Below are 27,459 nucleotides of genomic sequence, written 5' to 3' on the forward strand. Positions count from 1 at the left end.
TCATGTTTTCGGTCACTGAAATTGTCGGCTCTGTTGTGTGTGGCATGCACACAGATGCTGTGGTTCCACTTTAATTTTACAACATATGGGAATTACAGCAAGCTTCACCCCCACCCCCAAAACCCCAGTCATCAAACCACGTGTCAGAACTCATCAATTACACAAGCAGGGATCTCATAACACCATGTTCCCAGGCTCATATTTATTCATTTGCCTTCTACCTCATCAGTAGACTTTTCGCAGGGAATGGCAAAGCTCTATATCTGGTCCATGGGCCAGACGTCATCCCCATCAAGGCCTCCTATCCCCAGGCTACACTCTTCAATGGTCCTGCTCTGTGCCCTCCAGTGCTTTTGCCTGGCTGGAATATATCCTTGAACTGTGGCAATACCTTTTCTCTTCCTGGATGAGGCTAGATAGAGAGATGTATCTGTGTGGTGTGGCTGTATGTAGAAACCTTTAGTTTTTACTGTACACTGGTAAGAGCCACAACAGTTGTTCCACCATGCTACAGCGGTACCTTGGTTCCCAAATGGCTTGGCTCCCGAACAAATGGGCTCCCGAACGCCGCAAACCCAGAAGTGTTCCGGTTTGCAAATGTTTTTCGGAAGCTGAACATCCGACGGCTTCCATGGCTTCTAATTGAGTGCAGGAAGCTCCTGCAGCCAATTGGAAGCTGTGTCTTGGTTTTTGAACAGTTTCGGGAGTTGAACGGACTCCCGGAACGGATTAAGTTCGAGAACCAAGATTCCACTGTACTGGAATGTGCCCCACCCCCCAAAAAATAGGTTGCCCATGAGATAATGAGTCCCAAAACAGATTATCCACTCCTGGTACAGGCTTTGGTTCTTTCTCATGGGTTTCATAGAATTGTAAAGTTAGAAGGGACCATGAGGGTCATCTAGTCCAGCCCCCTGCAGTGCAGGAGTCTTTTGCCCCATGTGGAGTTTGAACCCATAAACTTGAGATTAAGTGTCTCAGCCCTCTTTTGAAGGATGGCATCCTTTGGGCTTCTGCAACCGGGGGGGGGGGGCAATGGGATTAGAGTGTCAGGATTAAAGTGGAATGTTTGGAATGTGATGTGAATTTTGTTTTAATTTTATTAAAATCCAGGACTGAAGTAGCATTGACCACTTGAGGCTACATTTAGACAAAGAGAATTCTTATACTTGGTAGCAAAGAAGGAAGGGGGAGATAACGGGGGGGGGGGGAATAAAGGACATAATACAGAAAAGAGAGATTAATACATCAAGGTGTACTCCAGTAAAGTTAGTACTTTCTTACGAAGATAAATATGTGGGAACAAGAGGCAGGATGAAGTGCAGGTTGCAGAATATTTTTGCAGTGTTTTCAGTCAAAAAATGAAGTGTTGGATATTCTGCAAGAAATATATTTATAGTTTGAAGGTATTCAGAATTCTTGGGGGTCTTTTCTCCTACCCATTTCTTCAAGCAGGCTTTTTTTAAATTCATACTAACTTGATTTGACTTTTTAAATGAATATTTTCTGCTAGATCGAGGCATGTGTTGTGTCTTTTGTGCAGTGTCTTTCAGACTGTAAGTTGCGAGCAGGAATTGCCTTACTTATTACTGTTTTTTATCAGTCTTATGCAAGCCCCTGTGGTGGTCTTTTCCACTGGGGAACAGGGTGATAATACTTTAAATAACTCTATCTCTGCACATGTGCCTACATAATGAACATGATGGTCAATTTGCATAACATTTTTTTCTGCTATACAATGTAGAATGATTTCATGGCAAAAGCCACGAGGGATCTGTTCTTGGGAATAGTTTTCCACATAATCTGCTGTCAACAGGTCTCCATCAAGCCTTTGTAGCCTTGAAATACAGATCTGGTATGTCCTGAAGCAATGAGCCTTAGTAGGAGACTATCTGCCAGCAATACAAGCCCCTTAATACAGATTTTTATGGCTTCCTCAAATTAACAATATAGTCAAAGTCTACTGCTTAAACTCTTTACTTTTCATACAGATATGTATCATATTCCACAGATATCACAGTCATACCATTATTTTTCAGAAGCAACATTAACACTGGTTATTATTGTCTTAATTTCGTGTAATAAAATTTTAAATCTAGTAGATTTGGTCCTCAAAGCAATGTATGCTGATCTTAATTAGCCTCAAATTCTCATTTTTTCCCATTTATGCTGTGTATGGGTTGGAAATTGCATTTGTTACCCTCTGCCGTTATAACATTTTTATGTTCTCTGACTCGTTTTTAAATAATTAGACAATTTGCTGCTATATTACACTTATGCATAATGACAGAAGAAGCAATTAAAAGTTCCTCAATGGTAGTAAAGGAGCACTGATTTTATTAGGATACTTGTCTAATTTTCCAGACACTTACTTGGAAATACAAAGAATGTTCATGCAATATTTTAACAAAATACTTCCTTGAACATTTTGAACTCCAGTTTTGCACGCGAGGGACATGTTTACCTTTTTGGCATCACTGTCACATCATCCATTTCTCCAAGGCTGTGTTCCATTTTGTTTAAAAAGCCCAACCCCCTCAGCAATATTCCCACTACTTTCCAGTCATGTGCTACTTTTTTCCTGAATCACCTGCATCTTAGCTGACCTACAGGTGGTGTAGGTAAGGGGGGGGGGTCATACCAACCTGCTATGACGATTCTAATAGAAAGCAATATATAAATCTATTAAATACTAAATGTTATAAACGTTCCGTCTGCCATTGTAAAACAATGAATTGAATTCAACTGAGTCATAATCCAGTACATTGATTTCATCAGGTCTACCCTGACAATGACTTAGCTGGATACAATGCACTCACTTAAAGCTCTCAGAAAGGAGAAATGTTATTCCCTTGGCTCTTTGTACTTTAAAATATTTAGCAAACACAACAATATTTGACCCTTATTGACTGAGGAAAGTGCTAGGTTATCTCATAGACAAGTTTAGAACACAAATCCTGAAAATTAATTACTGTATTTGATAAAGTAAAGCATTTTTACTAGGTGTCCTCAGAAAGCTGCTTATTCAGGATTAAGGCATTATCCATTGGACAAGTAAATATTTAATCCTCTGTGTTAGTGAATTTTTCCTTGTGAGTTATCAACCAACATAGACAGAAAAGTATTCATCAGCTTGGTCTGCTGAAAAGCAGAACTGCTGCCACTCATCATCAGGGCTGGTGCAAGGCATTTTGCTTTTTGAAGTGAAGGGCAAGATGGTATCTTCACCCTCATTCCATAAACAGAAACCAACCGGGCTGGACGTTGAATCCTAACACTGGCAACAAGATTATTTAGATTTCCTTCCCACCATTCCTTCTAAAGGAGCCCAGGGTAGCATTCTGTACTGCACCTGAGGGCAGCAGGCTAGTGCAGGACACAGAGCATATGGCATCCTCCAGCAGAAGTGTACAGCCAGGGGTCTCGGAAGGAACAGCCAGGGAACTGCTGCCACCTCTACATCTGCCGCCTGAGGCAGTCATCTCATGGTGCCAAATGGTAGAGCCAGCCCTGCCAATCACCTACTCTGTAATGAATGTTGTGACACACCACTCAAAATCTCCGCCAAGCAGTAGCAAGCTTCCAGGAGGCTCCAGGTGCTCACAGGGTTGTGTTTCCATTGGGAAATCAAGTCACAGCAGAGGCTACTGTCTCTAAGAAATATGGTTTACTTTAAACATATTTACACCTAAAGCCTTCTGTGGAGGGGATGCAAAACATTAAACCCCAAATGTCCCTCGTTGCTCCTCAGACATGGCGCTCAGCCACCTCCAGCCTATGCTAAATGGAGTTTTTCCCACTTCTTCTCCTTGTTCACAGAACACCTTGTCAACACCCCCCCCTCACCCTGTGTAAAAAGACTGTGTGTGTGTGTGTGTGTGTGTGTGTGTGTGTGTGAGAGAGAGAGAGAGAGAGAGAGAGAGAGAGAGAGAGAGAGAGAGAGAGAGAGAGATGCTTTGTGTTGCCCAGGCAACCTCCCTGCCCCTCAGTTACTTGTAGACAGCATTTGAAATAGGTTAATGGCAGGGCTTGCATCTCCCTCTGCCCCTCTGTCTGGCAATAAAACAAACTCAGCCTGTCCGCTCTGATTAAACCCCAGCACCCAAGAATCTAGAGGGGGAATTCTGCCACTCAGGGATCTGGGGGGTCCCTGTTCTCCCACTAACCCATAGCACTATGAAGCAAGTACAGCCCATGATTCATAATACAGAAATTATTCAGCTTCTTCCTTTAACCAAGTTTCCTACCAATATATACATATTGAACAGATAGAATTCCTGACTCCTAGCTTTATATACAGTAGTTGGTTTTGGAAGTGAAGAGGGGCACTTTGTGAGTGAAGAGGCCTCAGCAACTCATTGCTATCCTTGCTTCACCACTTGCATTACTATTTGAAGAAAGAAAGAAAGAAAGAAAGAAAGAAAGAAAGAAAGAAAGAAAGAAAGAAAGAAAGAAAGAAAGAAAGGACTTATCCTGCTGGCTCTTCCACTTTTCCCCCTCCTCCCAGACACCTCATATCTGTTTTTATGCATCAGGTTTTTGCTTGTTAGTTTTGCAGTGAGTAGGCTGCTGGATATGGACTGATATCATATTACAAAATCCCTCAAAGATCTGTGTTGCACTGATATGATATATATGCAATATGCATGTATATTATGTACTGTACTGCCATTTTTTAAAATATATTTTTTGAGAACTGGGTTGGAGACGGAGCCTTAATGAAAATGAAATGCATTCTATTGAATTAAGTAGATATGGATTTTACCAAAAGAAGCCAGATGATTTATTTCAAGTCATATAGGAATTCTTTGGTGAAGATGGCAATGTAACTAGTATCTTTTAAGTCCCAGACACAGAATAAACACAGCTCACATTTTTCAATTTCAGACTGTTTCATCTGGCAATTCAGATCTCTGATTTCCACTACACTGAACTGATCAAGTAATAATTTTCTTCATTGTTATAGCAAGTGTTCCACGTGATGCTCTAGATATTGTGAACAAAAGTCCTTCATTCTCTCTTTCCATTGTTTTCTGGGACACTGATAAATATATCTTTACAACACTGGGAATAAAGTATAAGGTAATACCAGTATCAAGCTGAGAAAAGTCGAATGCCCAAAGAATGCTGGCAAAGAAATGCATAAAAGCCAATTTAATAGGAAGGTTCTTTCAAATGATTGAGTATTCAATTGTGTTGCATCCCCTTTCCCAACAGAGTGGTGTCAGCAATTGGTAATATCCACTCCTTCACATGCAGCCTCAATTTTGATACTTAATCCCAGAGCTACCGTGTTTCCCCCTTTTTAAGGCGTAGTCATAAAATAAGCCATAGCAGCATTTCTAAGCATTTGAGAAATATAAACCGTACCCCGAAAATAAGCCATAGTGATAGGCGCTGTGCGGAAGAGATCACTGAGCTCCCCGAGTCAGCAGCAGCAACGCCGGCCGCAGCAGTGTTTGCTGAGTCCTTTCTTGCTTTTGGGACTTGGTTACTGTGCTGGCTTGGGATGGTGTGTGTGCAATTGCTGTTGCTGCTTCGTGTTTTTCAGCTGGATTCTCTGGGTTCTAAGCACTTTCCCCCGTTTGTTTGTGAAGCAGCACTCGGCTGCAGCCCCTGCCTCTCCCGACGGCTGCATGAATGCGAGGCTGGATTTGATCGCTATCTCCTTTTCCATTTCTTTTGTCTTTGAGCACCCGGCCCCGCCCCCTCTCCCCTTCGTGGAATGAAGAACGGAGTTTTAGCAGCATTTCCTCATTATAAAAAAAAGGTCAGGAACTTTTACTTTAACCTCAAAAATGGGATATTTCCTCTCTCTAAAAACAACTCTGACCTGAACACCAATATAACGGGGGTAGATCACCTCCAGTTTATAAATCCGCAAGTAGATCGCAGTCTCCTAGAAGTTGGGCTCTATACTTTGGCTGATTGCAAGCCTTTGCATCTTTAAAAAACAAAAACCATGCGCTTCTCAGTCTTAATTTTCCTTTAATTCATCCCCCTATACCCTCCTCCAACCATTGCCTCCTTCCATTCCTTACCCCCCTCCCTCTCTCCCCACTTCCCTCACTCCTGTGCGATCTCATTTAGTCATATACTTGCTTTTTCTGTTGTGTTGTCTATTTTATATTTAATATTATTACCCTTTATGATGTTATTTTTTCCCTTGCGATAATTATTTATTTTTTATCTTTAACTAACTTTCCTTTCCATATTTTTCCATATATAACTCAACACTTTCCCATTCCTTCTTAACTCTTTGGATAGAGTGCCCCCCCATTATTGTTGTTAATTTTACAATTCCTGGATTTTTTATGGAACCGAACAGCTCGGGTGCTTCAGAATGTGCCTTCTGTTGCTACAGGGCTATGGGGCTTCACTATTTGACCCCCCCCCCCAGGTTGGGATTTTTAAAGTAGTTCTGTGGGTCCCAGGGCACAGAATCACCCCCGATCCTTTCCTTTGTCTAAACAGACCTATTCCCCCCTGACTTTGGAAGGCTGTGCTTCAAGGGTGATACCAGGGGTTTTTTAAGACCTGCGCCTCTTAAGGATTGTTACAGTCCATAACTTCCATTGCTTTCTACAGGGTTGGGGGTTTAAAGCACTGCCACCCCCACCCCACCCTGCAGGCGCTCGGAACTGGCAGCGCCAACAACGCGCCCAGCAATGTGCAGAAGAGAGCACCGAGCATCCTGAGCCAGTGGGTCCCAGTTGTACCAGCACTTTTTTTTTAAAAAAAAGACACCCCCTGAAAATAAGCCACTGTGTGTTTTTTTGAGGGAAAAAAGTTATAAGACGGTGTCTTAAAAAAGGGGAAACACGGTAGTAGTGCTGTAAACTTAAGCATAGAATTTGGAATTGTACAGGATGCCTTAGGGAAAAGGCTGGCCTTTCATAAATGAGATGTGCATATACTAAGCAAAATATGTCTGGGTAATGCCTGCAAATCCAGAAATGAATGTTTTTGTTACCACACATTTTTATTTCAAAACTGAGTCAAAAAGATGGCAATACCATCTTTGGGTCAATAATGATAAATGCCGCAATGGAGAGCCCACAAAATGGCAAGAATATAATATTTTTCAAAGGAGAAACTGGCGCATCTTTTTCTGGAATGAAATAATCTATACCACACCATCTTCACCTTCTTAACCTGAAGATTGACTAAAAACAATGTGTTTCAAGTAGGGCTGACCTTGTGACTTTTAACTCCATGCTGCTTAGAGAAAGGTTGTCTGCTGCCAGGCAGAGGCATACCTAGGGTCCCTTGTGCCCTTGGCAAGAAGCTGTATTGGTGCCAACCTTAACAGACTGGAGAATTGGGCCAAGTAACAAGACATATTTCAACAGGGACAGAAACTTGCAACTCCCTGCATTAAATATTAAGTGATACAATCCAGAGGGCAGTAGTGGTTCTCCAGATTTTCTTGGATTTACCAGTATGGCCAATAGTGAAATTATGGCAGTTGTAGTCCAACACTTGGGTGGCCACAGATTTCTCATCCCTTCATGGAATATGCTACCTTAGACGTAACATGTTGAGTCAGCCCTTAAATCTCAGTATGCTTGGGCAGTGGCTAAGCAACCAATGTGCAATGTTCATTCCTGATTCTGCCAGATGCCATTGTTTTATTGCTCCCCTGCCTGCATTATCCAGCTGCTGCCTTTTCTGTTGTATTTAGAGTGTCGATTCGTGGAGGTGCGGAGGGCATTCAACATAAACTGTGAATGGAGTTTCTCTGAAAAGCATGCCTACATATGCAAATTGCTAGATGAAGTTAATAAATGCATTGGCATCATACTCTGTTTATATGGGGAAATTTTTTTTTTACAAGCTCTCAAGAGAACTGTTTCGTATCAAAGCTTCATTTGCATATGATACTTCACTGTTGTAGCATGAGAGGGTGGGCAAAATGTTTGGAATGATGACTTCTTTAAAGCAGCTTAATAAAGCATCACAATCAACTATCTACATTTAGTTCATACCCGTAATTTTAGATTCACAGAAGAACCTGGCATGTGGCAATGTAGTGTGAGACTTTCCTACATAGCCTCTCCAAAGATAAAGCCGGCATTGTCCGCTACTAAAGTAAGGGTACCAGATTTTTTTCAATGAATCCGGGGACACATTAATGAATTAATTACTACATGTTCGGGACCTTGATGCTGCAGCGATGGCAGTGGCAGAGGGGCAGCTGCTGCCTTGACCTCAACCGCCACGTTTCCCCTTCCTCCAAGGCTTCTATCTCCTTTCTCCATGAGCCTGGGCAGCCCCTGAGTTGTTGGTTCTTTGGTGGTGGTGGTGGTGGGGAAGCGGTGCGCGGTGGGTCAGGCATGGAAGGCAGAGAAGGCAGTGAGGCTTGGGCAGCACAATGCCTCCCTTCCCATCAGAGCAGCCCCAATCCCAACTCCTACTTGCGTGCAAGCAGGAGGGGGCAGGGATATCTCAGGCAGCACAATGCCTCCCTTCCCATCGGAGCAGCCCCAATCCCATTCCTACTTGCGTGCAAGCAGGAGGGGGCGGGATCCCTCAACTGGGAAGGGAGGCTTCTTGTTGCCTAACTGAGAGATCCCTGCCCCCTCCTGCTTGCACGCAAGCTCTGATAGGCAGCATGAAGCCTCCCTTCACAGGTGAGAGATCCCTGCCCGCTCCTGCTTGCATGCAAATAGGAGTTGGGAGGATGCTCCAATAGGCAGCATTAAGCCTCCCTTCACAGCTTAGTTGCTGGGGTCAGGGAAGGTCAGGGGCGTAGACAGGATCAAAACTAGGGGGCCAAGCCATGGTCGTTCAGGGGCGGGGCCAAGGCACGGAGGGGAGGGGCCACAAAGTGGGCGGGGCTAAAGGGCCAGCGGGCCTGATGACATCGTGGCGGTGGCAGCAGCGGCCACCTTGTGCTTCTGGGGCTGGTAGCGTTGGCGGCTACCCTGCTTGGCTGGAGAGGACGGGAGGGTCGGGCAGGCGAGAGGGGATGACAGGGCGGACGAGGGCGAGGCAAGGCACGGCCGCAGCCACGACGGCTCCGAGGCGTTGCTGCATATCAGCATAATATTTCAACCAAATCCTGCATTGCAGGGGGTTGGACTAGATGACCCTTGTGGTCCCTTCCGACTACAATTCTATGATTCTATTGATATATTACCATAGCATATGCATCAGTCTGCTTTCTTGAATTGTCCTACTCCTAGGCATAGCATCCAACTCCTAGAGGCCTAGGTGCCCCCCCCCAATTACTGGTAAATACCGTATTTGAAAGAGTCATCCCCCCATGTTGATGGGCTTTCTATGTGGGGCTTATCTGCCCCCCCGTATTTTATTAAGGATGGAAGAGGGAGGGAAGGAAGGAAGAAATGGAGAGAGAGATAACTCATATTTGTGGGTGTCTCTGGATGACGCTGTGATGCTGGAACTCTGCAGCAAGAGGACAGGAGGGTCAGGCAGGCGAGAGGGGATGGAAGGGCGGGCGAGGGCGGGGCAAGGCATGGCCGCAGCCACGACGGCTCCGAGGCGTTGCTGCATATCAGCATAATATTTCAACCATGGTTCAAGCCCCACCTTAGGGAAAAAATCCTGCATTGCAGCGAGTTGGACTAGATGACCCTTGTGGTCCCTTCCGACTACAATTCTACGATTCTATTGATATATTACCATACCATATGCATCGCAACAGGGCTTCCCTTCCTTTTAAAAAAAAACTCAACAGCTTTGACCTGAACCCCCCAAAAGGGGGTAGATCACCCCCAGTTTTAAACTCTGAGTAGATCAGAGTCTCTTGGGAGGTGGCCACCCCTGATTTACAGTATACAGATGCAGGAGGAGGGGCAGACTGGAACACCAATGCTTTTTATAAACATCACTGTGTCTGTCAAAGCTACAGCCTCCCCCCTTCCTTATTCACTTCTTTTTAGCCTTGCAGAGCCACCTTAGTCAAATTGAATCCTCTGAGTCTGCACCCTCATTAAATCGCCAATAGAACTCTTAATGCTCCTGAATGCTCATTAACAACTCCCACTTAAGAACAATAGGGTGAAATGGTCAGCTATCGAATCTTGCCTGGGGATATATGCTCCATTGTCTTAACTGCTTAACTACTGGTAGCCACTTTGCTTTATTTATTTGATGTGTTTTTGTTACTGCTGTGTCCCCCCCCCCCAGCAAGCGGAGACTTAGCTGCTCTTGCTAAAGCAAAGCCCTTTCCACTTCAGTTTTTGGAGGGGAAAAGTGCTGGTTATGGTCTGTAAAATACATTAATTTTTTTGCTTCTAGGGGGGGCAGCTGCCCCCTCCTGCCCCCCCTGCCTACGCCCATGGGGAAGGTGGAGGCAGCCCGGAAGCTGAATCTTATAGCACCTGCACCACCATCATATGGGGACTTCTGAGCAGCTCCTGAAGCTAGCCAGAGGCAACTGCTCCGGGATGCTGAGACTGCCGCTGCTGCGTTTCCCAGGGACATTAGATGAAATCTGGGGACATTCTGGGGATGGAATTTGTCCAGGGACTTATTCGCAAATCCGGGGACTCTCCCCGGGAAATTGGGACGTCTGGTAACTCTATACTAAAGGAAAACATTTCTGTGTGAAAAGGAACACCACAGAGAAACTATTGACTCATAGGCACAAGTTTATTAACTTGCGATACATGCCTGTTCTCCTTGGCATGGCAGGGTACATGTGCCCATGGTAAGGTAAAAGCAGCCATCCATACTGGGAAACCAGAGCTATATTCGGTTTAAGCAAAGAGCTTTGCCAGAAGCCAAGATTGTGGTACTTTTGAGACTGTTCAGCTTTGTAATATTCTCCTAGAGTTCATTTCACTATTTTCTTATTAAATTGGGAATGAAAGTTTAGTTTGTACTGTAATTGTAATTGTCCTCTCCCCTCCCCGCATACCCCAATCTTGCAAAATTCTGAGTGATTTCCAAGGAAGTATGCTTAGAGTCTTACACTTTCAACTATGACAATATGCTTACCCATTTGTGTTACTGGGTTTTATCAGGAATTATGAGGAAAAAAATCTCAAATTAATAATTCCATGGGTATGGTCCCTCAATCCAGGGATATGAAATTCAGCATGAGAATTGCTGTTGGCCAAACTACCGTATTTTTTTCTTTCTTGTTATACTTCCATTTGGAGATTATTTTTTCCTTGAATTAGGGAGGCCTCCTGAACTTTTGAGAACCATCCCACTCAGGATGTCCTTCATATGTCTCTCTCCTGGCCAAAAAATTTCATACAGTTCACATACAATTATTATTTTTAAGATTCCAATTCCATGTTTATTTTCCAAAGAATAATGTTCTTCTTAAACTCACTAATATTTAACCCATATGTTTTTAATGTGACCATTACCTTGTCTCAAAAAAGAACCCTGCAGCTGAAGGATCATATTAGAATTGGATCAAAGAGATTTTTTAGTGAGCATGAAATATGCAAAGAAAGAAAAGTTATTCCAGTAAAGCTCATTATGCAGAGAGCAATTGGCAATGTGAGACTTAACTCTTCAGAGGAAGCTGTTTAGACAATAACTCACTGAACATCCATTTTCCGGCTTGTATTGAAATAGCTAGGCATCTTCAGTTGGGCATTAGCATGTTTTGCTATTCAAGATAGGTACTGTAGCATTGAAGTAATGAAGAATAGGGTTGAAGAGAACCATCGTCTACTGCCTATGATGTGTGCATGATTTATTTATGTGCAAGCCAGCACACAAAAAATGATTTTCAAAGCTTAAAGGGGTCTTGCAAAGAAATATTACTTTAGCTTGAAATAGAAAAAAAAGAGCAAGGCTTTTGAAAACCATCTACAGTATAAGGGTGGAATGGATCATAAATACATAGGGAAGTGTTAGTTCAGCTATAGTACTGCAAGATCAGTTTACCATTACTTTAGGACATATTCATTGGCATTTTCTCTATTTACTTCGAATAATTAAATGCAATGCTTAACTGAAATCTATCTAGTGGCTTTAATGGATATCTAAGGGTTCAGAGACATATTGTGAAGGCTGTTGAATCAGGTGGTTCATTTTACATTCCTGGTTGTTTATTAATTCATTTATTTAAAATGGTTCTTAACCACTCTTGACCAGGAGCTTGCATGGCCATGTACAAAAGTGTTTATAAAATTAATCCACGCATCATATAAATACAGTTTGAAACCAACAAAAATCCTTAATGAAATGAAACTAAAAACACAGACCCTAAAAACAGAAGAGAGCTTAATTCAAGAAATCATCTCAATTCTAAAGGGTCTGAGGAAATAGGAAGGTCTTCATTAGGTGCCCATGACCTGGTAAGACCACTCCCCTTTCCTGGGGGGTGACATTGTGGGAGTGCATCCGGGACCTCCCCGTGACCCAGCAGTAGGCGGAGGGATACCACCCACATCATTAGGACTTCCAGCTGCGTCAGGCCCCCCGGCTGACAAATCGGGTTAGCCGGGGTGTGTGGCCGATGCTGTTTAAACTGTGGCGTGGCTGGGGGGCAACCTCCATTTGATTTCTTGTCGGATACCCCAGCCTACCCACCCTCTTTTTATGTTTTGCTTGACTTTGCTATGGACCAATGTCGGTCTCCTGGTTGTTGGGGCCAGGTAGGAATTTTTCCACTTGGCAAATTGGCACCAGCCATTTGGCTTTCACTTACCTTGTAGCAATCGTCACAACTTTGTAAGGTTAGGCACGGGGTAAGCCTTGTTTATGGGAGGGGAGGTTGTAGCCTCTGCCTGCCCTTCCTCGTTAAGGGTATCCCATTAAAGGGATCTAGGTGTGTGGATCCTGTCCAAAGCCTGGGCATTGGCTAAGGCCATGCCACGACCCCATCGGTGACCCTGGGGGTGCTCTTAATTTATGTATATCAGGGGTGGCCAACTCCCAAGAGGCTGCGATCTATTCACAGAGTTAAAAACTGGCAGTGATCTACCCTCTTTTGGGGGGTTCAGGTGAAAGTTGTTGAGCTACCAGTGATCTACCACAGACGTCCAGTGATCTACCAGTAGATCATGATCTACCTGTTGGACGTGCCTGATGTATATCATACGGCTCCCCCCTATCAGTGGTTGACTCTTCAGAGACTTCCTGCAGATGGGCAGGAGTCAGGATATAGTCTGGCTTCACCCAAATGCCTAAGTCAAACCGCTCACATCTGTAACCAAAAAAGATGTGGCCCAGGTTAAGGTAAACGTAAAGGACCTCTGACAGTTAAGTCCAGTTGTGGATGACTCTGGGGTTGTGGCGCTCATCTCGCTTTACTGGCAGAGGGAGCTAGCATTTGTCTGCAGACAGTTTTTCTGGGTCATGTGGCCAGCATGACTAAGGGGCTTCTGGCAAAACCAGAGCAGCGCACGGAAATGCTGTTTACCTTCCCGCCGGAGAGGTACCTATTTATCTACTTGCACTTTTGGGTGTGCTTTCTAACTGCTAGGTTGGCAGGAGCTGGGACCGAGCAACAGGAGCTCACCCCATCGTGGGATTCCAACTGCCGACCTTCCGTTCGGCAAGCCCTAGACCACAGCGCCACCCACGTCCCTAAAAGTTGTGGCCTAATTTATCCCCAATTAACCCAATATATTTGTGTCTGTGTGTTTATGTCTGAGGGGACTGTGGGGCCCAGGGCCTCGCCACACAATGTCAGCACCAGACATGCCACTTTGGGGAGGGCATTCCAGAGTTGGGGCCCTCTCTTGTGAACACATAGTGTACCTTGAACAAAGAAGTACTTGGAGCAGGAGCTCTTCAGAAGTTCTTAAGGCAACAAGTATGCTGGCATGGGGAAAGGTGCTCCTTTAGGTATTTGTGTTGCAAGCCATTTAGAGCTTTAAAAACCATCGCAAGCACCTTAAACTGGACCCAGACAAGCAAAGGCAAACAACAGAGTGAGCTACTGTACTGTACAAGCATATGAGGGAAGCTGTTCTCTCACACACATCTGGCAGTGGAAGGTATTGTTAGAGATTTGAGGTAAACCCTAGAAATTAATAAATGCTAGGATTTTGGGTTCTTTGTGATATGAAGGGAGAATATAAGCTGCAATGGGATTCCTGGGCTGCCTTCCCTGGGCTGGCTGAGGGAAGGGCAGAGCTTGCTAGCATTACAATAGAGAGCCATTGAGGGTCCTCAACAACTCCTTGTCCCAGGTGTGACCAGAGACTGGAGATTTGGAAGGTTGCCTGAATAACTGTTCTGGGGGAGGGCAAGGGGCTTCTGGGAAGAAGAAACAGGAAGAAAAGAGTAGATCCATTTTGGCGAGGGTGAAGGAAAGTCTTCCTGCACTGCTGTAGACCATGCTGTAATATCTGGACCCTTTCGTGCAGATGGAATGTGTAAATAGGCAAATAAACACTATTTCTTAAAGCATGACAGCCTCCGCCGTGTCTTTCTGTTCTTAAAAGGGACACAGACTCTGTGTGGGCCCCTGAGATCCCAAGCGCTCTTGCCACAGCTTGCCAGAGAGAGGGACAGGTGCCAGGCTTTTGTAAGAGTATTATACTATAATGGTAGCCTCTTGCATATGTAGTAGGATCATCCCATATAAACTGTGTCTTTGTGCAGATCACACACAAACAAAGCTAAGGCCATAATAAAAACACTTCAAACAGGATAGATTTCAGTTCTGCATTGGTGACATACAGGTTGTTTATCTTTACCCTTTACCCAAGTTTATGTTGTATGACCAGGGAGTCTCATGTCACATCTACAGTACCTACCTACCTACCTACCGTAATCTAGTCTTTCCTATTTTGGCCTGCAGGGGCAAGTTGGGTATTTTGCAGTAGAGAGCAAGCAAATGTGATAATTTTGTTGGTCCACAGTAATTGAGTTTTGGGGAAAATGATTCTTCGAATAAACAAAGAAATAAAGCACAAGCTGTTCTTTTTGTAGCAGCCATTTAGCTGCAGTCTCGGTTTATGTGTAGATCTTTTGTTTCTGGTTCTGGGAATAGCATATGGGCAATTGCTCTTACCCTTAGAGGTCAGATTCCATTATATGTGAGTGCCACATTACAAATTAACAAACAATGCCACTTGTGAGCGTTCACTACTCTTCTTTGTTAGTCATGCCATGGATTTGCAGTGATGCTATTTCAGTTCTCTGGGATGATTGTTGTTTTGGCATGAACAATGGGAATGAGAGTCCGCAGCAGTCCAGTACTATAACATGTAAACAAAACTAAACAATTTACCAAGATTGTTACATAGTGAAACAGTGGGTTGCAGGGCCGGTCCGCCCTTGAGGCAAGGTGAGGCGACTGCCTCAGATGGCGGGATTCACTGGGGCAGCAAATCCCAATGTCAATGTTTCTTTCCCATCTTCTCTCCCCTCACACCCCAAAAAACTGCCCCAGAGGGTCCCTCCACCCTCTGGAGCAGATGTTGAGGGTTCATGGGGCACTGCAAAGGAGAGGAGGGATAAATTTCATTCCACAAGCAATGAAAGTGTGCGTGGCGCTGCAGTGTTGTATACAACCCACTATTTATTTATCATGCTATGTCATGTTAAGACACTGAAACCAAGCTTTGACGGTACAAGTCCTCACATTGTTTGAAGGTTCACAAATACAGTAAGACCATGTCCCTGCGACATAACCCCCTTGCAAGCTGTGGGTTCACTGTATGCTAATTTATTTATTTATTGCAAGAGTTTGTCCACACTTAACAAAGAGCTGCACCCACAGCACTCCACATTGTAGGCCAATAAGACTCCACAGGATGTGGAATCCTCACGAATAATTGCAGGAGGCAGATGCTTGTGTGTTTCTTCATCTGTGGGGTTTTGTTAATTTGGGCTGCTCCATGTGTAGCACCCAGTTTCCCCATTCCCAAATGTAATCCAAACGGTCAGCCTAATATCCTAAAATACACATATCCCCAGTCATGAACAGCTTTGAGAGTCAATCCAGCACATCTAATTAAGTCTAGAAAAGGCATCCCCAAACTGCGGCTCTCCAGATGTTTTGGCCTACAACTCCCATGATCCCTAGCTAACAGGACCAGTGGTCGGGGAAGGTGGGAATTGTAGTCCAAAATATCTGGAGGGCCAAAGTTTGGGGATGCCTGGTCTAGAAGCTAACTGGTAGCTGCTGCCACAAACTCTAGACAATTAATTCAGAAAGTGATTTTTAGTTGAGTGATAAACGGGAGGAGGGTGGAATCTCGAGAAAATATTAAGAGCAAGCAAGATAAGAAGTCTGTTTAAATCCCATTGAAGTTGATAATATTTAATGCAGCCTGTGTGCAGGACTGCATCCAGGGTCTTAAGCCACTTTTTAACTAGGCCAAGGGCTGTATAGCATACAGTATGTCAATAATGAACTAAGCCACATACTGCAGACCACAAATGGTTAAAGTGGCAGATACTATTATATTACCATCATAAGCCTCTGCATCTTGACTTACCTTGTCTTTTATAGCAGTGATTTTGGCAGTCAACTATAATTTGCAGATTATAAAACAACAATAAAAACCAGCTCTTCTGTGATAATTAGGGAAAGGAATTGCAGGACTCGTGCTGTCTTAGGCTCCAGCATTCTGTGTTGGATCTGGCTTCCAACCATGGGTCTGGTTGAATCATCATCTGACTGGCAGCTGACAAGCAGAGCATTGCTTTAAGAACATGTGATTACAGTGCTCCTAATAAAATAGCCATTACTCACAAAGAAGTACAAAGGGGCTGTGATGGTTTCTGTTCTATCTTCTAGTACAAATGTCCATTGCTGCTTCTGTTTTCGCTACAGGGCAGTAACTTCATGTCAACAAATACTCAGCCCCTACCTTCCTAAAATCTGCACTACATTAATATGTTAGGGCACTGTATTCCCACTCTCTTTGCATGGATGTGGTGTCCTTTCCCATAGTCAACTACTGTAATAGTTTTGAAAGTAAAGACTGAAACCCTAGTTGGCACAGGAACAGGGAACACCTTTCTATTACAGTAACACTGAACTGATTTCATCATAACATCACTACTATTCCTTTGTATTTGTATTCTTTTATCCAGAAACTGAACTGTGTTTTCTAAAACTTGTATTTAACTGTCCACAATCCAGACAGTGGCCCAGTTCATAACGCTAAGCCAACCCATGGTTTAGCACCAATGAGCAGATGTGTGGGCCCCTGGACAGATTGCATCTCTTTTGTTTCTCCAGACACACTGCTGCTGTCACACTGTTGTGAGCTAAGCCATGATATGACTCGGCATTACGTCTAAATATGGGGATTGTGGTTTATCTGCCCCAGGCACACCACAAGTGGTGGTGAGCCACAGAACAAACCTTGGCTGCAGCTCGGGGCTTGTCTGGAACAAGGTAAACCACAAGCCTGGAATAGGAGGGAACACTAAGTCAAACCATGGCTTAGCTCACAGCAGCAAGACTGGAGGAGGGTCAAAATGGCCAGAGTCTTCTCTCCAGGAACCTGCATGTTTGTTCATTTGAGGTAAGTGGTGGTTCGACTTACTGCTTCCATGCAAACCAGGTCAGCCCAGATATTTTTATTTTTTACACCCTTTGCACACCATACACACTTTTTAAATCCACTTTATATTCAAAAGTAGTTGGCCATGCAGCATAAATGGAGCTAGTATTCAATCAACATACCAAAAACCATATTGACCATACAGAAATAAACATTGCTTTGGATTCTGGCTATTATTTATAGAAAAGAAATAAAAATTATTTTTTTTAAAAAAATATTATTTATAGAAAACAAGGACTCACGGGAGAGATGATTATTCAAGATTGCAAATACATTCATACAGTGCTTCCCCCCCCAAAAAAAAATATGTTTAGAGGTACTCTCATTTTCCTACTCATATTGAAATACTGCCCCTCAATGAGGCCAAATGTAGATTCACAAAATGTTTAGGGGTATGTGTACCCCTGCGCCCCCCCGAAAAAAGCACAGAGTGGCTGGGGGAACCTGGCCAGATGGGCGGGGTATAAATAATAAATTATTATTATTATTATTATTCATTCCACAATTCTAGGCATGTCTATTCTAATAATTCTCACCAAGTATAGTGGGTCCTAACTCCAAGGTAAGTTGGTGTAGGCTTGCAGCCTCATTCTGAAAAAGCATAGCACACAACAAGCTCATCAAAATGAAGAAAGTCAGAAACAAGGGGAAAGAAGTGAGAGGAACAATTTGACCTTTATTACAATGTTATGGGATAGTTTGGATATTCTTTTCTATTGCTTTATTTAATGGTGCTTCTTAGTTCCTTCTAAAAGGAAATGTCTGCTCCTGATATTCTGAACAACTTTCTCAGTCTATTAGGGCATTTTCGTAAATAAGGCTAAAGAAGCCTACTTTAACAGTGGCTGGAATGCAAGCTGAAACCTACATTAGTCAGAATGCTCACTGTCATTACAAATGCCTCTCTTCTACTATTTATCCTGTATAATAAATAAGGCGTAAAAACTACCGTATTTACACGTCTTCTGTGAAAATACCGAGGGTGCTGTTTAGAAGAAAGCTGGCCCAGAATCTGAGGTCACCCAGTACAATAAACTTAAATAAATCTTCGAATCATAAAATTGTAAAGTTGGAAGGGATCCTGCAGGAATCTCAGCTAAAGCATCCAGGCAAGATGGCCATCCAACCTTTCCTTAAAAACCTCCCAGGAGAGTCCACCACCTGTCAGGGTGTTCCACTGTCAAACAGCTCTTACTGTCAGAAAGTTCTTCCTGGTGTTCAACTGGAATCTCCTTTCTTGTAACTTGTATCCATTTGTTTGGGTCCTAGCCTCCAGAGGAGGAGAAAACAAGCTTGCTCCATCCTCTATGTGACAGCATTTTAGATGTGGCTATCATATCTCCTCTGTCTTCTCTTTTCTAGGCTAAGCATACCCAGCTCCTTAAACCATTTGGCTTGGTTTCTACACCCTTTATCGTCTTAGTAGCCCCCCTCTGCACATATTCCAGCTTGTCAGTATCCTCCTCAAATTTTGGTGTCCTGAACTGGACAAGTGGTCTGACCAAGGCAGAATAGAGAGGGTCTATTACTTCCCTGCTTTTGTTGATGCAGCCTAGAATAGCATTTGCTTTTTTCATTGCTGCTGCATCACATTGCTGACTCATGTTAAGCTTGTGGTCTATAAAGAACCCTAGAATTGATATCAGGCTTACCGATCAGTAGTTACCTGGGTTTTCTCTCCCCCCCCCCACTCCCTTATGATGATTGGGACATTTGCCCAGCTCCAATCTGCTGGGACCTCACTTGTTCTCAAAGTATTCTCAAATATTATAGACAGAGGCTCTCATGTTACACCTGCAAGCTCCTTTAGTACCCTTGAGTGCAGCTAGTCAGGCCCTGGAAATATATGTAAATTCATTTAAGGTAGCTAGGTGATTCCTTACCATCACTTTCCTATCTTGAGCTGCAGTTCCCTCCTTGCATATTTTATTCTGTTATCATCAGGGAATGCACTGCTTTCCTTTTGGGTGAAGACAAAGGCAAAGTAGGTGTTGAGCAATTTCACTTTCTCTCTGTCACCCAAAAACATTTCTCAATCTTCTCCACGCAAGGGACTTACTACTTGTTCTTCCTCTTTCTTCTAACATAACCAAATAAACCTTTTTTTATTATTCAAAACCACACAGAAGTCTTGGACATTGGGGTAACAATCATACAGAAGATCATTAAAACAGTCTTAGCATTTACTAACTTGTTTCTGGCCACGTGATATCATAGCAGACCACAATGTTGTTCCAGTTCAGTAACCTCCTTCCTAAGAAATAGGAATAGCTGCTTCCAGCAAGAACCAGATGTTTCAATCTGCAGTGTTTTCTCTCTCTGTGTGTGGTGGGGTAGTGTTTCTGTTTGTTACTATGTTACATATTTTTGTGTGGTTTTTTATATTGTAAACTGCACTGTTATCCTTGGATTGAGGACGGTATGGAAAATAAATAAACAATAACAGTGAATAATATATTGTCTATTAATTGCTGCTTCCTGTAACTTTTCCATTCCCTGCGAGAAGTGGCTTTTCCACGTCACCGGATTGTGGTTGTATATTTGTCTGTAACTTGAAGCTTTGGGCTGTAAAACAGGACAGAATCATAGAGTTGAGAGGGATAAACGTCCAAATAAACACCCATGGAGTCCCGCTGTCAGGGGACGGGAAGGCAGCAGCAGCCTTTGGAAGCTAAGCGCAGCTTCCTCTTTCCTCCGGAGCTAAGCGCGGGAGAAGAGGCGGGACTCGAGCACATCCTCCGCTCAAGCAACGGCGGCGGGCGAGCAAACTGAGCGGCTTGTTTCCCGGGCAACGGCAAAGCCTCGGGCCCCGGGCAACGGAAGCCTCGGCTCAAGGCTCGCGAGAGCGCAAACCTGGCCGACGAGAGAAAGCTCCACTTCCGCCACCCCCGCACGCCGTTGAGGGAAAGGGAGCCGGAGAAAGGACTACAGCTCCCAGGGGCTCCTTTCGGGCAACCGTTCTCGCTTGCTCTCGCGAGATGGCCCGGCGCCGCTCCGTTCCCCAACCCCACCTCTCGCAAGTTCGCGCTCGCTTGCGGCGCGGTGGTTGAATGTGGGGCAGTGGCGGCGATGGCAGCGCGCTCCGCTGCCTCGTCGTCTCCTCCGACGGAGCTGTCCTTGTCGCCGTTCGTCCGGAAGCTCCGTAAGTGGTGGATTCCTACGAAGCCCCTCTCCCTTTCAGGCTAGCGGAGACGAGCGCGCTGGAGCCGCAGCCGCTGCTTCCAGGGGCGCCGGAATGAGCGGCAGAGGGGAACTTTTTCCAGAGCGCAGCTGCTGTTTTCCGCGCTAAATGCGCGCAGGGCTTCAGTCCGAATCTGCCTTCCTGCGCGCGCTCCTTAGAGAGTGAATACACACACACACACACACACACACACACACACACACACACACACACACACACACACACACAGGATTCACTCTCCAAGGAGCGAATATTAGAATTGTAGAGTTGGAAGGAATCCCTAGGGTCCTTGAAATGCAGGAATCTCAACTAAAGCATCCCTGGCAGGTGGTCATTCAAACTCTGCTTGAAAACCTCCAAGGAAGGAGAGTCCACAAGGTCTTGTGGGAATCTGTTCCGCTTTCTGGTAACTTGAATCCGTTGCTTCGGGTCCTAAGCTCCGGAGCAGGAGAAAGCAAGCTTGCTCCACTCTCCGTGTGACAGCCTCTTAGATACTTGAAGATAGCTATCATCATATCTCCTCTTTTCCAACCTAAACATACCCAGCTCCTTCAAGCGCACCTCCTAAGCCTTGGTTTCCAGACCTTCGATCCTCTTGCTTGCCTTCCTCTGCACGCGTTCCAGCTGTTCAATATCCTCCTTAAATTGTGGTGCCCACAACTGGACACAGTTCTCCAGTGGCCTCGGAAACCCTCGCCAAAGTTGTTGAGCCCCCTTGCAGTGCCTTGCTATGCTACTGCAGTTCTCCATGTGTGTGGTCTGTCCAAGGCAGAATACAGTGGTACTACTTGATTGGGATACTATATTTCTACTGATGTAGCTTATACTGTAATAGCATTAGGGTTTTTTTGTTTTTGTTTTTGCTGCTGCATCACACTGCTAACTCATGTGAAGCTTGTGGTCTACCAAGACCCTTAGATCCTTTTTTTACATGTACTGCTGGCAAGCCAGGTGTCCCTCATCTTTATATTTGTGCAGCTGGTTATTCCTGCCTAAGTGTAGAGCCTGACATTTGTCCCTATTGAAAACCCTTTTTAAAGTTTTGGCCAAGTTCTCCAATCTGTTAAGGTCTTCTTGATTCCCGATTCTGTCTTCCGTGGCAGTTTGGTGTCATCTGCAAATTTGATAAGCATATTTTCCTGTGCTGTTCATTTAAATGAGTGCTCACTTGCTTTCTCTTCTCGCCTCGCCCCCATGCAATGACTTGAGAAAAAATCAAATTGTGTACAGGAGTTTGCAGAGAGTGATACAGTGAGTAAAAGACCATTACATAATCGTGTGGCATTATTACCACTGAGTTAGATAGGGCACTGTAGGAAGTGTGTTTAGCTTTATAATCATAGTCTTCACCAGGGTCATAGTGTGTGGGGTGCCAGGAGGGCTGGGCAAACTAGGCACCCCCAGCGTGGCCCGATGCTCCTCTGTGCCCACAAAGGGCTGCATTGGCCAGCTGGGCTCCTCTCTGCATGACTGTGCAGGCGGCTCAGCGGGCCCTGCTTTGCTTTGGTGGGGGTTGGGTCACTTCAGCAGAGAGGGCTGGGCTGATGCCTGCTGCCCAGAGTGCGCCCACCCCAGTGGCCTACAACTGACGCTGTGCTGCTGGTCTTCACCTATAGTTGTACCATCTAAAAGCTTTCTGAATCAGATCCATGATGCTTATATTCCAGTTTGATGCAGTTAGGCATATGTAAACCCATTGGTTTTATTTATTTTTGTTAAAAGATTAGTTTCTGAGTGGCAGCTTTTAAGGTCAAACCAAGCTGCTGTTGCTCATGAAGAAAGATAAAAATCGGTTTGTGGGGGTTGGGGTTGGGAAGGGGGAAACAGTATGTGAGTGACAGATGTATGGAAATGAAGAACAGATATGTATGTCTTGTGGTCCGGAGTAGAGGATCAACTGAAAGTTTCTGTGCAGTACCATTACCAAATGTATTGTATTTGCCTCTCTTGATTTGTTTGTTTAAAGGTTTAAAGTCTTAGAATTGTAGAGTTGGAAGTAATCCCAAGGGTCTTGCCCCATGCACTGCAGGAACCACAACTAAAGAATCCCTGACAAATGGCCATCTAAAACTTCCCATGAAGGAGAGCAGAGTCCCCTACCTTCTTAACACGTTTTGGGAGTAAAGACTTGGGAAGCTGGCTTCTGTGCTGAACTTACTGGGGATAACCAATGCATCTGATTTAAAGTATCAGCTGAACTTCTGAAACTTCTTCCATTTTCATTTCATTTTTTTGAACAGGTCATCAGCTGGCTGAAATTAGAGAACGTGCTCTTAGAAATATTTTGTGTAAATTGGATCACAACCTGGTTACATATGATGACTTGGTTCAAGAAAAATTCCTGTTTCTCAGTCTTCTGGAGTGGTTCAACTTTCCTGTAGTACCAATGAAAGAAGAGGTTCTGAATTTAGTGAGCAACCTGGTGAAGGTACAGTTATCTGTGTTGTTACCTGTTCCTGAAAACGGCAAACCATCTATCGTCCATATCCATGCTGAAAAGTACTTGCATGTTATCCCACTTAATGTAAAGCTACTTTGGCATTAAAAGAACATTGGAAACCAAAATGATATGCCATGATGTATTTCTTTGGAAAGGTGACTTGAATGAGATGCTCAGTACATGGTTATCTTCTAAATACAGCTCCTTCTGAGATCCTCTGCTATGCATATGAAGCTAAATGATTGTTGCACACCACCCAAATCTCTGAGCGGTGCAAGATTCCAGGGGTTTGAGGCCCTTAGCCAGGGTTCGTGTTTCCTTTGGAATGAGGAACAGTGGCAACTGTGGTGTCTTTATGATATATGATTTATTTGCACATATATACAACTGCACTAACACTCCAAGAGGTTCTTGTTTCTCCCATAGCTATAGCCTTGGATTCCAACAGAAATCAGGCATGGCTCTGTCTTCCAGCTGCCCAGCCTATACCCTTGCTTCTGCCTTCTAGCTCACATACACAACTCAACTCTCAACTCTGGCCTTTGTCTTTCTACCTACCAGGGATTTGAGGGTGTAGTGCCCACCCATTTGCTCTCTAACATGGAACCATTTGCTTTGTTAGCTTAACAACCCATACCTAGGCCATTACCTCACCAGCAAGTTAGCCTGGCCATTCCAGAATTTTGAATCCGTGCTGGGTCCAGGAATTAGAAGCATATGAAACTAATTATCTTTTGTATGCTGTCTCAGACGGGCTTTTTCTTGCAAGGCACATTTATATAAATAAAAGCTGGGAGAATTTGCCATTTCGTTTTTTAATTTCGTATCATCTTTCTAATTTTAGCACCCATCTGCTGTGGAACAATTGGTTGGGATTGGGGCAGTAGAGTTTTTCACCCAACTTCGTCCAAATGTGGATCCAAACCTGCAGGCTGTGATTGATGGGATTTTGGATGGGCTATTTGTGTTGCCTTCAGAAATCTCTGCTGATTATCAGGAAGTGTCTTATCAAACGCCCTTGCCAGCAGTGACTAATATAGGTAAGTTGCACCGTTATACACAGCATTTTGCAAAGTGTGGGCCTTGTATTGAAAATATCAAGTTATTTAGCCCAGATGCTAAACCTTTGTTAATGGTATCTGTGTTTGTGACTGCTGATCCTTTCAGTGATTTTCAGAGAGAGAATCGGCGATTTGAAAGTGTAAATCTTCAAAAATGAAAATACTAGAAGGAAGCAGATCTACTTTTAAAAAAGAAAAAATGACTATATGATCCATAGAGTTAAAAAAAAAGCTATTTAATACAGTTAATGCTGCTACTTACTATGGTTTTATATTTCTAAGTATTGTCAGAAGAAGCTAATGCTGGATACTTCGATCAAGGGGGAAATAATTTGCAAGAGATAGGAATACCACCAAAACAGCTAGCTGGTAGGTAACTTTATAACAATAAAGTAAACATACTGGTATGTTGGATAGTTTTCTAGACTTGCTAGTGTGGTTGAGCACCACTGAGAAGGAATGAAGTTCCAACATTGTTTACAAAGATGCTTTTAATTTTTGTTTTATTGGTTTTTTTAAGTAGATAAACCCACCTGCATTGCGGTTATGGCAGTGGAAGCCTTGGACACCAGTTAGATGAACTGATACATCATGGAATGTTCATGAACATTCAGAGCAAATGGGGGAACAAAGTTTTCAGTTGGGTGAAGGAAGGGGAAAAGACGTATTTATTTTAAAGACTTTATGTTTTCTTCAGCAGGCTCCCAGAGCACCTTATAGAGCCATTTAAAAAAAGTTCTGTCCTTGGCTTCCAATCTAAAGAGAAAACACACAAGAAATAGGGTTGCCAGACTCAATAGAGGACAGGACTTCTGTGCCTTTAATTGCCCTGCTCTCTTTTGAGTGTGGAAACCTTAAAGAGAAACCAGCAGACCCTTTGCTTGGAAATTAAACAAAGGGTCTGCTGGTTTCTCTTTAAGGTTTCCAGACTCAAAAGAGAGCAGGGCAATTAAAGGCACAGAAGTCCTGTCCTCTATTGAGTCTGACAACCTTAGCAAGAAAAGTAGATTGGAAGTCAGGAGAAAATAAGGAAATTTGGGTGCAAGGACTTCTCATGTCCATACTAATAGCATAGCTGTTGCCAGGTGACAATTGATAAAAGGAAGGAACCTGTTTCCTTGGCAAATTGTCAGTCTGGCTATGATTAAAACCTTTAATCCAGGAGGAGTGGAACTTCAACTATTGATTTGAATTTATTAACAACTTAGAAGTAAGTTTTATACCAGTTTTGGGATTTTATGCGATCAAAAGGAAGTGCTTAGATACCAGCCCTAATTGCCAGGTGGAACCATTAGCTACAGTATTCTTTTTTAAAAAAATATAACCTTGGTTCAAAATTGTTTCATCGAAAATGTACCAGTTTGTCTTTTTTGGTAGGTTTCTGTTAATAATCTGGGGCTTTTGAGTAGATAGCGCAATCCACCTAACTTTTAGATTTCATCCCTAGCTTCCCCCCCTCTAGTTGACATTTAGAAAATGGCTCCAGGGCAAAGCAAAGCAAACAAAACTCTAGCTTCAAGGATGGCGTTGAGATATATTTCTTACCATTTAAGCCTTTGAAAATTAGTGTTGGGCATTGTAGGTTTCACACAATGAAAAAGGTATACAGGTATTGGGATGGGGAAACAGGATAAGAGTCATCCGCTATAGGGAGTGCTTATCAGTTTCTACAATGGAAACACTGAATGGTATCTGTTTGCTCTGTGTTTCAGTATATGGCACACAGTAAAAATAGCCTTTCTTCCATCCTCAGTGAAACACGGAGTGAAATCCTTGAAATTTTCTACATTTCCATGGTTATCCCTGACCACAACAGATAGGCATGTTCTTTCATCAAGTGAAAGGTATGTGAAATTAATTGTAGCTTTGTTGTGTTCTATGACAGGGAATAAAATCATTTAATTTCACTGCACACAGGTAGTGTAGTGACAATAGAGGTTTATTTATTTAAAAGTTGCTACGTTGCTTCTTTAAAGTGCAAGATCTATAAGAATTGTGGCAGTTTTCTTTGGTTCTGGAGCCGTGCATGGCGTTATTAGTGAAAGCGCTACCTCTTTGCCTCCTGTTGCCCACCCAGCGTGTGTGTGTTGTTTTAAAAAATATGTTTCCTAGAGCCTTGGTGATAGGGTGGAATATAATCAAATCAGGTATAAAATTATGCCACTGATGGAGTATAAAGAGTTGATTACTATAGCTTTGTAAAGCAAGTTCCCAGTAAAAGTTCAAATGTACTTTACAGCTCACTGAGAAGCAAAAATCACAGTTTAATTTGGAATACCTGTGAGCTTCTACAAGATGTCATCATGCAAGACTTTCCTGCTGAGATATTTCTTCAGAGACCAAAGATTGTTCAGGTTAGAAATGCTTTTAACTAAAATATTTCTTTTAGAAGTGTTAGCAATTTTTGGTTTGCCTTGCTTGCATATATGTTTAGGCCCAAGTTCTAATATTGGATCACTTTTGTTTACCTCAGAGTCTTCTGTCGCTAACAACACTGGCTTTCGGAAGAGATGGACAACACCGTTTAGCCTTACAAGCTGTCTTATGTCTGCAGCAATTATGTACCTTCTTAAGAAACAGACTGAACTTCCATAGAGATCCAAGTTTTGTCTCGAGTGAAACTGGTTTGTATCTCTCTCCCCCACTCTCTCTCTTTCATTTCATTGATGAATTGCTTCCCATAAAGCTTCCTGAAACAATTGAATAATAAACAAATCAACAATAAAAACACATATTAAAGGAATGCCAACTTCAGCACAGTTCAGCACAGATTCATACTGGACTAAAAATCCCCACTTCGTCAGAAAAGGATAGGCAACAAAAAGATATAGCTAAATCAGGATAAATTGACTCTTGATTAGACATTGGCCAAATACTTTGTTTCTCTCCCCCCTCTACCCGTTATACAATTTTTGCTATAACTGTAAATTATTTATCTAATTGCATTCTTGTTTGTTTGTTTGCATTTTTAACCCCATACTTCCTCCAAATGTATCATAGCAGTTTTACGGACAAGCACTTCACAACTCATAAAGCAGTTAAGTTACCATTAGATGCCACTCAGGTTTCTTCTGCCACAATGTTGCACACTTCTTTTGTGTGTGTGTGTTTTTGTTTTCATGTTTTTATCTTCCAAGTATTGAGATACATTGTGCAATACATTTCTGAATTAGCAAGAATTATATCATCATAACAATAAATCAAATGTGGTGGTGAGAAAACATGGCAATAAACAAGTTGAGATATCGGATGATTCCGTGATTATCTTACACTGTCCCAAACAATATGTATAGCTGAATGCTTACTGGT

The 27,459-nt window shown here is 43.3% G+C and overlaps 1 protein-coding gene across 2 annotated transcripts in view; it reads left to right on the forward strand.

The window, feature by feature from the left end:
* The window catches only part of RTTN (rotatin), a 110,932-nt gene that overhangs the window by 2,428 nt on the left and 81,045 nt on the right, over nucleotides 1-27,459 (forward strand). The window contains exons 1-7 of one of the 2 annotated variants that reach the window (XM_060277923.2): nucleotides 20,334-20,610; nucleotides 22,890-23,077; nucleotides 23,934-24,129; nucleotides 24,433-24,519; nucleotides 25,904-25,994; nucleotides 26,390-26,504; nucleotides 26,624-26,774. In XM_060277923.2, coding sequence (XP_060133906.1) covers nucleotides 20,538-20,610; nucleotides 22,890-23,077; nucleotides 23,934-24,129; nucleotides 24,433-24,519; nucleotides 25,904-25,994; nucleotides 26,390-26,504; nucleotides 26,624-26,774 — 901 coding nt within the window. In that variant the 5' untranslated portion in view covers nucleotides 20,334-20,537. Of the gene's footprint in view, nucleotides 1-20,333; nucleotides 20,611-22,889; nucleotides 23,078-23,933; nucleotides 24,130-24,432; nucleotides 24,520-25,903; nucleotides 25,995-26,389; nucleotides 26,505-26,623; nucleotides 26,775-27,459 lie in introns of those variants that run through there. The other variant, XM_035124661.3, reaches the window with a different exon arrangement.

The sequence above is a fragment of the Zootoca vivipara genome, chromosome 8, assembly GCF_965207765.1.
Source record: "Zootoca vivipara chromosome 8, rZooViv2.hap1.1, whole genome shotgun sequence".
NCBI lineage: Eukaryota > Metazoa > Chordata > Lepidosauria > Squamata > Lacertidae > Zootoca > Zootoca vivipara.